Below are 12,188 nucleotides of genomic sequence, written 5' to 3'. Positions count from 1 at the left end.
TGACACGGGCAACGCTGGCACTCCCGAAGGGGGCAACGCAGCCGCATCTTCCTCTCCCGAGGACTCAAGCCCGCCTAGTGATGCTGTGATAGACATCACATCATCATCTGGAGCGCTGCTCGAAGCAGCCGGTGCCGCCGAAGAGACAACCGACCGAGTCGCGCTAGCGCTCGCTGGCTCACGCACTGAGGCGGGAGGTGTGGCCCGAGGAATCGTCGGGGCTTTATCCCACACCGTCACCGTTAGATCGCCGGGTCCCCGAGTCGACGGGCCCCCTTCCGTGAAGGAAGCCGATCGAGTAGGGGGGACCGGGGCTCTCACTCTAGTGAGATCATTGAGCCTCGACCTCAGTGTGGAGATGGTCATGCTCCCACAGAAGGAACATGAGTCATCCACGAACGCTGCTGCTGCATGCTGAATGCCCAGGCATACAAAGCAGCGTTCGTGACCATCAGATGACGACAGAAATCTACCACATCCAGAAGGGCACGGGCGAACCATCTTTAAAAAGACGTGCCGCGTGCAGCTCTTTCACTTTCACTTTTATGAGAAAGGAGAAATTCACTCTTTCAGCGCTGAAGCTGCCAGGGAGAAGTGCAAAGTCTGGCAGACCACTGCTCAGATCGCAGGCAATGCAAAATCTCGCTGGGTACCGCCGTCACACCAACACTGAAGAGGACGCTCGTTCTCGAAGAGTCTTGAATCAGCTTTTAGGAGTGAAGAGGTTCTCTTGGCTCCGAAGCGAAAACATACTGCGGTTGCGTTCACTTCCTCCTTTTATACTCACGGAGTAGGGCGGAGTACGCTATGCAAATTTCCGCAGCCCCAAGGCATTGCATGCCATTGGCTCGTGTTTAAATACTCGAAGAGGATTGGCTTTCTATGCGAAACCCCCAATCTCCGTCACTTCTGACGTAACTCGAAGTGACTACGAAAGGGAACTGTAAATTGTGTGAGTGTGTGTGTTTCTGCGGAGGATTAGATAAAGACACAGGTGTGTTTCAGACACAGTTGATCCTGCTTTACTAAAGTGTTTTCTCTCTCTCTCTGTTCTTTGTGTCATCAGTGTAAGATCAGGCTCACATGTGTCCAGCTCTGTGTCTCTGAAGAGTGATCAGTCTAATGATGAAGGACCAAACTTCAGTGAGAAAACACCATCATCTAAGAAAAGGTATTTGTGTGCACGATATTGGTAAAAATGGCATTGCGATATTTTCTTTTTCCACAATATATATTTGTGATTTAAAACAATTTCTCCAGATGACTTGAATAGCTCTATTTGGAAAGAATGAATAATTCTAGAATGACTGGTTTAATCATGGAGTAAAACCACATAGAAACTAATATTAATAGAATGTTAACTAATGTAGTTAACTAGACTAGAGCCGGACAGTATCGGAGTACATTTACTTGAGTACAGTTCTTAAGTACAATTTTGAGGGATCTGTACTTTACTCGAGTATCATTTTTTGGGGAGTACTCATGACTTTACTCAAGTACATTTGAGAGGGAAATATCGTACTCTTTACTCCAATACATTTCTATCCATTAGCGTGAGTAAAAAGTAACTACTTCTAAAAAAAAAAAAACTAAAAAAAATGGTAATAAGAAAAATCTCAGAAACCCTCAAATTGTTGTTTCCCTCTCAAACGTGATTGGATTGTGCAGGTGCCACTGATTGGGACAACCAATCAGCAATCTTCAGCTTTCCGCCAAAGTCAACTCCATGGTCAGATTTACAGTAGATAAGAGACCAAACTATGGACGAAACCATGGATAAAGATGCAGCAGGTCCATCCCGCGAATGTGCCAGCCTGTGACCCCACCTCGCCAGACTATTTCAATTTTCTGAATTTAAATGTTAAATAAAGCAACATGGTAAAAAAAAAAAATGAATATGACTTGATTTTACTTTCAATTCCTTTTACATTCTCCAAGGTATTAACTTTAACATTTTCATAACTCCAAGTAGGACGTTTCTGTTCATAAATGTAAGCACTGTGGCAGTAGTAATGCAATATTTAGAAAATGTACTCTTGATACTCAAGTACTTTTAAAAACAAGTACTTCAGTACTTTTACTCAAGTAGACGTCTGACTGTAGTACTTTTACTTGTACTTGAGTAAAATTTAGCCAGAGGTATCTGTACTTTTACTCAAGTAATAAAGCTGTGTACTCTGTCCGCCTTTGAACTAGACTTTAATAAATGGTACCTTATTGTAAAGTGTTTCCGAATGTCTCTTGAGTTCAGTGTTGGATAGATCAGTTGTTTTAACCATTCATTAAAGTGAATCGGTTCAAAGGAGTCATTAGTTCGTGAATCGGACGTGTCATTAATGGACCACGGCACACATTGGCCCTCATTTATCAATCTTGCGTAGAAACGGGTGTATATTTTGGTGTAAGATTATGCTTACACTCCTCTCATCGCCTGATTTATGAAGATGTGCGTACCTTTGAAATCCAGGTGTACGCAATGCCTGCCCTTGATAAATCCCGCGGCCGAAAACGATCATCATTAGAATAACACGCCCCTAAATATTCAAGTCTCCGCTCCCCCCACGCCCTTATTTTACGCCATGGACACACGGAAGACGGCAAAGAAGAGAAACTTCTCCGACGTGGAGCCGAAATGACCTATCACAATGCATTATTTTACAGCACGTCTTTTGAAATTAGCATTCAATTTTGAATCACGTCACATGTATAATAGTGATGATGATGATGTGAAGTACCATTCATTCACATTAATAATTGCATGACAATTTGTAATAGTATTCTTCTTATTATTATGATTTGCATTAATGATGCTTATTGTTATTTAGAAGAAGGATGTCGTTATTATTATTTCTATTATTATCATCATTTAAAAGAAGAAGAATGTATTTTTTATTATTTTGTTAGTCTGAATTATTTTTTGGTCATTGAAAGCCTTTCATTAGGCTACCAAACCCAGTCCGTGCGCACCTGCCGGGGATAATCCTGAAACGTCAGGGTAAAGTGGGCTCGCAACTGAAGGAATATATGCTTAGGCTACAAATCAAATGCTTTGGTAAAGTCACACAAATTAAACATTGAAGTCCACGTTACACAAAAATAAATACTGAAGTTTATCATTTCTATGTTGTTGTTTTTTTTGTTTGTTTGTTTGTTTTACAGTGGGTCATAATATATCATATCTTTTAGTTTGTCAGTGCGTTTTGTGGTGTTAGGAATTTTTCTGCGCGTTTCCTCACTAACTCAAAACGTGCGTACACCACCTCCTGAGCTGGTGTAGGATTCGAGCGTGCCGTACGCCAACGTCCATATTGATAAATCTCAAACTCACCGTGGTTTTGAGTGTACGCAAGGTGTACGCTGAAAATGTGGTGTACGCACTTTTGATAAATGAGGGCCACTGTGTGATTATCCAGGCAGTTTAGGACATCACACAAGATTTGTCTCAACACAGAAAACATTTCATCACTACATAGATTTTTTTTTATTTTTATTGAAAGTATGGTTTATGTCATCTGAATGTGTGGAACGCTTTTTAGAGAAGATAAGGCAATGTTATTATAGTACAATTCACAACCAGTGGTAGTTCAGAAGTTCCAGTCTTCTTGCGCTTGATGTTTAAACTGACAATACTTGCAAATTGATAAAATCTCACACTATGATGGTTAAACTTTGCATTTAATCCGCGAATCACAAGCGTTACGGGCCGGGGAGCTGCTGTCACGGAGCCTAGTAATCACGGAGCAACTACGATCCCTATAAGTGACATCGCACATCCTTGAGATGTGACTATCGTGGATGCGAACATCTCGATATCGATGCTAAATTGATACATCGTGCAGCTCTAATTATAGGCTTGTATTATTTGTCCACAGTGGTGTATGTGATTGAACTTGACTGTGTAGGGGGATTTATGAAACACAGTTACACAGGCAGACACAAGGAGACATACATTCACTATGGAAAATAAATCATGTCCATCCATCCAGCCGTAGTTATAAATGAACGAATGCACGGCTATACTGCATTTAAAGGGGTCATGAACTGGCTTTTTAAAATTTTATTATATTGTTGTCTGAGGTCAACTTATGACGTTCACTTGGTTTTTGCATTCAAAAACATCAAAATGAATATGTAATAGGCTATCTCTAGCCTAGTTTTGAGCCTTTCTTTTTATGGGTGTCTCGCACTGAAGACTTGGAAGTAAACGCCCACTGCTGTGAGTGGATAACAGTTTTGCATTATAATGAGTTTCAACTCACCCGTCGATGCACTTGGGGGAAATTGTTCTGAAAACGTCCAATGTTGCAAAATGGCAACCGGAATGATTCGCCCATACATGTTCGACCCAGAGTCCGTGTGTTACACAATTCCTGTCAGATCCAATATAGACGGCACAGCACCGTTCTTTACTCTTAATCGTCTGCAAATCCAGTCTTGTTTACAAAACTATCCTCAGTGAAATGAAGCGAACAGACGACGATGTTTTACCTCATCTGCTGGAACATCATTAAAAATAAAGTTTATCCATGCAGTCCTATTGGAATCCAGAGGAAGCTTATGCAGCGACTGTCTTCTTCCACAACCAGGAACTGCACAATATTCTGTATTGCTCGGTAGCTCGATTCGGTTTATCATCACGAGGTAGGCATCTATGTTATTTAGCTATGCATGTAATGCGCTAATCGGTGGGTGGGGCTAAACCGGCTGTGTTGAAGTAGGTGTTGATCTTCTTCTGTGGGGGGGGTGGTGTTTTATCCTCTTTGTCATCATAGTTCCCCACTTTTAAAAACGAGTCGTTTGCTGAGACTGGTGTCAATAAAAGCTTTTATTGGACTAACAAGGACATTTTCAGTTCTGAAACTTACAGGATATTATTATAATATGATGACCTCTTAGATGTCAAAAGCTCAAGGAAAATATGATTTCTTAGTTCATCACCCCTTTAATTACTATTTGCAACATGAAACCTTTACAAATGAGACAAAGTATCTCCTGTAGTAAAGTGTTTTCTCTCTCTCTCTCTCTCTCTCTCTCTCTCTCTCTCTCTCTCTCTCTCTCTCTCTCTCTCTCTCTCTCTCTCTCTCTCTCTCTCTCTCTCTCTCTCTCTCTCTCTCTCTCTGTTCATTGTGTCATCAGTGTAAGATCAGGCTCACATGTGTCCAGCTCTGTGTCTCTGAAGAGTGATCAGTCTAAACATGGAGATTTACCAAAGTTCAGTGAGAAAACACCATCATCTTATAAAAGGTATTTTGTGTTACTCATTTTTTTTGTCATGCATTAAGATGTATCAGTGAATACCAATCATAAAACATGTTTAGATCAAATATTTGTCAGAGTATTCACAGCTAATGCTTTTCTCTCTTTCTGTAAAATATCAGTTAGTATTTTATTTTACTAATGTGATTACAGGCTTCAATATGAGACATTAGACTCAGACCTTCAGACTCACAGGAAACACGAGAATTTCAAAGACAATCTTCTTGGGATCTTCCAGGTAGGAAAACAGATTTTTATGAATGTTTAATATTTCTAATAAATAAATGTTATTGAACAAAAAAATTTAGTTACATTTTTCCTTCATCTTCTTTTTTCCTTTTAAACACATTTTATCACAACTTTTATGTACATGTATTATAATTATTTAATGAATAGTGTTGATCAAAAATAGATGAACAATTTGGCTTAAATTGTGTTATTCTGTCTTTTCTCTTACTTTTGTGTATAGGATCTTGAGAGCAAAATAATCACATTTCTGAATAGTGAGCTGGAGAAGTTAAAGAAAATATTACAACATGAGAACACACAACACTTTGTGAAGGACTTTAATGAGAACAGATCCAGTATCAAATCAGCAGCTCTTGATCTCACACTACATTACCTGAGAGAGATGAAGCAAGATGAAGCTGCTGATGCTCTAGAAGGCAAGAGACTCGTCATCATCTGTCTGATTGTCTCTTATAAATGTAGGAGAGAAAATAAAGACTAAAACTATCTATTTTCTGTTCCCGTGTTTAGGTGAGCTAATCTTCATTCATCAGCTGAAATCTGGCCTAAAGAAGAAATATCAATGTGTGTTTGAAGGAATGGTGAAGCAAGGTGACTCCACACTCCTGAATAACATCTACACAGATCTCTACATCACTCAGGGTGGCAGTGAACAGGTCAATACTGAACATGAGGTCAGACAGATTGAAGTTGCTTCCAGACGTCATGAAGCACAAGAGATCCAGGTTAAATGCACACATTTGTTTGAAGCGCCTGAACAAGACGAGGAGATCCGAACTGTACTGACAAAAGGAGTCGCTGGCATCGGGAAATCAGTCTCTGTGCAAAAGTTTGTTCTGGACTGGGCTGAAGGAAAAGAAAATCAAGATATCAGCTTCATATTTCCTCTTCCATTCAGAGAGATGAACTTAAAGGAGAAAGAAAAACTAAGTTTGATGGACCTTATAACTCAGTTTTTCCCAGAGACAAAAGGACTGAACCTTACAAGAAGGAATCAGTTCAAAGTGCTGTTCATCCTTGATGGACTGGACGAATGTCGCCTTCCTCTGAAGTTTGATTGTAATGAGACGTGGCGTGATGTATCGTCACCAGCCTCTCTGGATGTTCTCCTAACGAACCTCATGAAGGGAAATCTGCTTCCTTCTGCTCTCGTCTGGATCACCAGCAGACCAGCAGCTGCCAGTAAGATTCCTCCTGACTGTATCGACCGGCTGACAGAGATACGAGGATTCAGCGACGCACAAAAGCAAGAGTACTTCAAAAAGAGATTCAAGGATGAGAATCAAGCCAACACAATCATAGATCATGTTAAACAATCAAAGAGTCTCTTTATCATGTGCCACATCCCAGTCTTCTGCTGGATTTCAGCCACTGTTCTCCAGAACATTCTGGAGGAGAAGAGAAATAATGATGTGAGAAACACTGATGAGATCTCTAAAACACTGCAGGAATCAAACACTGAAGACACTCCCAAGACTCTGACACAAATGTACACACACTTTCTCCACTTTCAGATCCAGCAGAGCCGCCGGAAATATGATGGAGAATACACACCAGATGTTTCCTGGGATAAAGATGCCATCCTTTCACTGGGGAAACTGGCATTTCATCAGCTGGAAAAAAACAACCTGATCTTCTATGACACAGACCTGGAAGCCTGTGGTCTTGACGTCTATAAGGCATCAGTGTACTCAGGCATGTGTACCCAGATCTTTAAGGAGGAAACAGGGATCGTTCTTGGTACCATGTACTGCTTTGTTCACTTGAGCATTCAAGAGTTTATTGCAGCCCTTTATGCACATCTGTTTCTAGACATCAACAAGACAAGTGTGTTTGATCATGAGTCTACAGAACAGGAAAACAGAAATGAAACCATGATTGATTTTCTCAAGACTGCAGTGGACAAGGCGCTGGAGAGTGACAATGGACACCTGGACCTTTTCCTTCGCTTCCTCCTCGGTCTGTCACTCCAGTCCAATCGACGACTCTTACGAGGTCTGTTGACACAGCAAGACGGCACTGACCAGAGCAACAAGGAGATAGTTCAGTACATCAAGCAGAAATTAGAAGCTGATCTTCCTGCAGAGAGATCCATCAATCTGTTCTACTGTCTGAATGAACTGAACGACCAAACTCTGGTGAACGAGATTCAGACCCACCTTAGCAAAGGAAGTCTCTCATCTGGTGACCTTTCACCTGCCCAGTGGTCTGCTTTAGCCTTTGTGTTGTTGACATCAGAGGAAGAGCTGGAGGAGTTTGAGCTTCAGAAATTCAAGAAATCAGACGAGTGCCTCATTAGATTATCGGCAGTCATCAAAACCTCCAGAAGAGCACTGTAAGTCTTTTAATGTATTTTGTCATGTTTAGCTCTCAACTGAAAAATGCATTTATCTACTTTATATTATAGTGATTTCCCATCATAAACATGAAGCTATACCTGTAAAGCTGTGTGTGTGTGTGTGTGTGTGTGTGGAGAAAGTTCATCACAACTTAAGACAAAATATAAAATACCATGTAAAAATGTTTGTGCGTTTGTTTTGTATCATATAATACACCAGACTTGAATGACTTATATAGAATTATATATATATACAGTGGGTACAGAAAGTATTCAGACCCCCTTAAATTGTTCACTCTTTGTTATATTGCAGCCATTTGCTAAAATCATTTAAGTATTGACAGAAAAACACAGAACTGTTGTCATTTTTGCACAGTTACAGTGGTGGAGGAAGTACTGAATCTCAGTACTTAAGTAAAAGTACAAATACCCAGATAAATATTTACTTTAGTAAAAGTAGAAGTAACACAATGACAACCATACTTAAGTAAAAAGTAAAAAGTACTTTATTTTAAATGTACTTTAAGTATTAAAAGTAAAAGTACTTGCATAACAATTGATTCTCTTAATGACTATTTTCTAATGATTAATAAAACATTTAATTCTAACTCATTCAACCTAATACTCCTATAATGATGTTCAATAATGATGGAAAAAAATGTCACCATTTCTGAAACAAGCTTGCAATTAGGCAATATCGTGCTTATCCTTACTATATGTTTATAACTATGTTTGGCAGTAAACGCGATTCATTTATGGTGTAATTCTGAACCTCTTGGCTTGCCATAATCCTAACTGAACCAAACATATTACACACGGTGTGTTTCCTATGCACGTAAAAACAAATTTTCGCGTATGAGTTGCATGATAAACACACTGCGTGCGAGACGCATTTAGTGTGACCGGGTTGATATACTGTATCTATGGCAACCAAACGTCACTGGTGAGACAAACGTGCAACGAACGGATGGTCAGATTACGTTTTGGCAGGGGAGAAAAACTGATCAGAAAATGTAACGAAAATGTATCAGAAGTTGTAGAAATGTAGTGGAGTAGAAAGTATAATAATTGCTGCAAAATGTAACGAAGTAAAAGTAAAAAGTATGCACCATTTATTCTACTTAAGTAAAGTAAAAATACGTGAAAAATGTACTTAAGTAAAGTAACGAAGTATTTGTACTTTGTTACATTCCACCACTGCACAGTTATTAAAAAAGAAAAACTGAAATATCACGTGGTCCTAAGTATTCAGACCCTTTGCTCAGTATTTAGTCGAAGCACAATTTTGATCTAATACAGCCATGAGTCTTTTTGGGAAAGATACAACAAGTTTTTCACAACTGGAGTATCCTCTGCCATTCCTCCTTGCAGTTCCTCTCCAGTTCTGTCAGGTTGGATGATAAACGTTGGTGGACAGCCATTTTCAGGTCTCTCCAGAGATGCTCAATTGGGTTTAAGTCAGGGCTCTGGCTGGGCCATTCAAGAACAGCCACAGTGTTGTTGTGAAGCCACTCCTTCATTATTTTAGCAGTGTGCTTAGGGTCATTGTCTTGTTGGAAGGTGAACCTTCAGCCCAGTCTGAGGTCCAGTGCACTCTGGAAAAGGTTTTCGTCCAGGATATCCCTGTACTTGGGCGCATTCATCTTTCCCTTGATTGCAACCAGTCGTCCTGTCCCTGCAGCTGGAAAACACCCCCACAGCATCATGCTGCCACCACCATGCTTCACTGTTGAGACTGTATTGGACAGGTGATGAGCAGTGCCTGGTTTTCTCCACACATACCGCTTAGAATTAAGGCCAAAAATTTCTATCTTAGTCTCATCAGACCAGAGGATCTTATTTATCACCATCTTGGAGTCTTTCAGGTGTTTTTTTAGCAAACTTTGACTGAGGAGAGGCTTCCGTCGGGCCACTTTGCCATAAAGCCCCGACTGGTGGATTGTTGCAATGATGGTTGACTTACTACAACTTTCTCCCATCTCCCGACTGCATCTCTAGAGCTCAGCCACAATGATCTTTGGGTTCTTCTTTACCTCTCTCACCAAGGCTCTTCTCCCCCGATAGCTCAGTTTGGTCAGACGGCCAGCTCTAGGGGTTCTGGACGTCCCAAACGTCTGAACACCAATGAATGAACTCCAAAATACAACACAGCCGGGGAGTATCCAATAACACAAAGTGTAGTCAGAGTTAAAAAAAATAACTCAAAAGTAACTCTTTTTTGCCTAACTCATGATTTTTCAACTCCTGAAATTTGCTGTGTAGGCATCTAAAGGACTGTGTTCGCCATGGCGTTGTTCAAGTTCAACTGTCTGTAGCCACAACTCGCGAGATGTCCCAACAGTCTCTCTCGCTCTCGCTTTTTTTTTTAAATCAATTTGATAAAGATAATTAAGTAGTGTTTCATTTTTTATTGTTGCTGTTTGAATTCAAAATTGTTTTAAAATATTATTTGTCACTTAATATTAAAGATTTTTAATAGTGGATGTTTGTTCCCACCAATCGCTGCACAAGTTAAGGATACGTATGATGATGTAAGCACGTGAGTGCGAGCCCTCCCGGAACCCATAGAGAATGCGTTGCAGTGCCTGCAGTTCGAAAAAAAACATCTTTGAATGCAAGTCTATGGGAACACTCTGGGCGATTTTCAGCCAGAGTGAAATCGCCCAAAAAGAGGCGGTACTCCACAGAACGTGACATGACACTGATTGGACTATATAGTGATGGCTAGCGTAAAGGCCAATTTATACTTCTGCGTCGAGGGTACGCCGTAGTGTACAGCGTTGGCTACGCACGTAGGCGACGCCGTTATGAGCATTTATACTTCTGCGTTCAGGTCTTGGTTGCTCTGCAGTACTGCTCCGAAACGCTAGTTGGCGGCGGAGAGTTTTAATGTTCCACTGTGTTTAGATTCCTCGCGGCTAGGTTACTACGAGTGAAAGAGAGCTGATCATGTTGGAATTGGAGCTTATTAAGGTGGAAAAACAGTTCACTTTAGTGAAATTACTAAAACTGAAAGGCAGAAATGAGAGAAGACCAAGAAGAGGAGAAGAGGAGATGAAACTTGTGGAAATCATAGACAGTGGTGAAAATGCGTGAGAAGGTACGTGCGGAAATGCGTAGGAGAAAATGCGATGCTACCAAGCCGACCAATCACCGATCTTGCGGTCCGCGTCGTCGCGACGTGTAGTTACATTTTTGAGGAGGTGCGCGTCAGGCGACGGCGAAGGGTACGCGTTATGGGACGCGTCTGTGCGTATGCTACGCCGTACCTACGCAGAAGTATAAATTGGCCTTAACTCTCTGGTTGAATGAGATTGTGAGTGTGATGATTCACACTTTGGTGGTGCGTCGCCCAATCGCCCCAATGAAGAAACCGCCCCTGCTATGCGCCTAACTCGGCCTAGCAAGCGAGAGATGGCCGGAAGTTTCAGCGCAGCTTGCGATGCTAGATTTATTGTATGAGCAAAGCAGCCAATATGGAGCAGCTCCATCATCTCCACGGCACGTATCATATTGGTAGCGTTGTCGGTCACAATGATCGGGTCTTTCTTAGTAAGCCCCCACTCTTCCTACGCATCTGAAAGCAATGCACATATATTTGCTCCTGTGTGACTATCCTGCATAGCTCTGGTCTGCAACACGTTTGAAATGAGAACCCAGTCATCTAAATAGTGGCAGGTAATTGTGACATATGTGTCTTGATGTCTTGACGTCCAACCATCGCATGTGAGAGCTACTCTGTCCGCTGTCTTTAGGGACAGAGTAATCTTTTGCTTCACTTCATTGTACAGTTTTGGGATAATCTCTTCGCTCATCCGTTTGCGACTAGGAATGGAATAACGTGGATCCAGGACATTCAACATGTATCGGAATCCGTCGTTATGGCCTTATATCTTTGCAAATAAAAAATGCAATTGATTCAGTGATCTTTTGTGCACAAGGAGAATTGTGAGGAATTTTGCTTGTGAATGCATTTGAAATCTTCGGTTGTGTGCTCTGCTGTGGCTGTGGGTGTGTGGGTGTTGCAACCTGTCTGGGTGATGTCTCATCAAATGGTTCCGCAGATTTGTAGCATTTCACCTCAGCATTACACATCAGGAATATGGCTTTGTTCTTGTCCACCACACTATCCTCACCGGTTTGCTTGCGAAATCTAAAATGCTTCCATACCTCTGACTTTTTATGTGAAGGAATTAACGTCGACAACGCACCTGAAACCGCCATTTTAAGCACCGATTGAATGAATGAATGAATGACTGACAGGCTGGCTCGCCTCTCGCTCCTCTGTAACAACACGCAAGGCAAATAAGAGGGTGACATCTAGTGGAGAAGACTAGTAATTACA

The 12,188-nt window shown here is 41.1% G+C and overlaps 1 protein-coding gene across 4 annotated transcripts in view; it reads left to right on the top strand.

The window, feature by feature from the left end:
* The first annotated feature begins 1,067 nt into the window (after window positions 1-1,067).
* LOC120486909 (protein NLRC3) overlaps window positions 1,068-12,188 on the top strand; it is a 30,656-nt gene continuing 19,535 nt past the window's right edge. The window contains exons 1-5 of one of the 4 annotated variants that reach the window (XM_089128183.1): window positions 1,068-1,171; window positions 5,137-5,244; window positions 5,410-5,494; window positions 5,726-5,921; window positions 6,016-7,840. In XM_089128183.1, the coding sequence (XP_088984309.1) occupies window positions 5,888-5,921; window positions 6,016-7,840 (1,859 nt within the window). In that variant the 5' untranslated portion in view covers window positions 1,068-1,171; window positions 5,137-5,244; window positions 5,410-5,494; window positions 5,726-5,887. Of the gene's footprint in view, window positions 1,172-5,136; window positions 5,245-5,409; window positions 5,495-5,725; window positions 5,922-6,015; window positions 7,845-12,188 lie in introns of those variants that run through there. The other 3 variants (XM_089128184.1, XM_089128185.1, XM_089128182.1) reach the window with 3 other exon arrangements.

The sequence above is a fragment of the Pimephales promelas genome, unplaced genomic scaffold (assembly GCF_988280905.1).
Source record: "Pimephales promelas unplaced genomic scaffold, fPimPro1.hap1.1 HAP1_SCAFFOLD_80, whole genome shotgun sequence".
Taxonomy (NCBI): Eukaryota; Metazoa; Chordata; class Actinopteri; order Cypriniformes; family Leuciscidae; genus Pimephales; species Pimephales promelas.
This window is presented reverse-complemented; position numbering and strand designations above follow the sequence as displayed.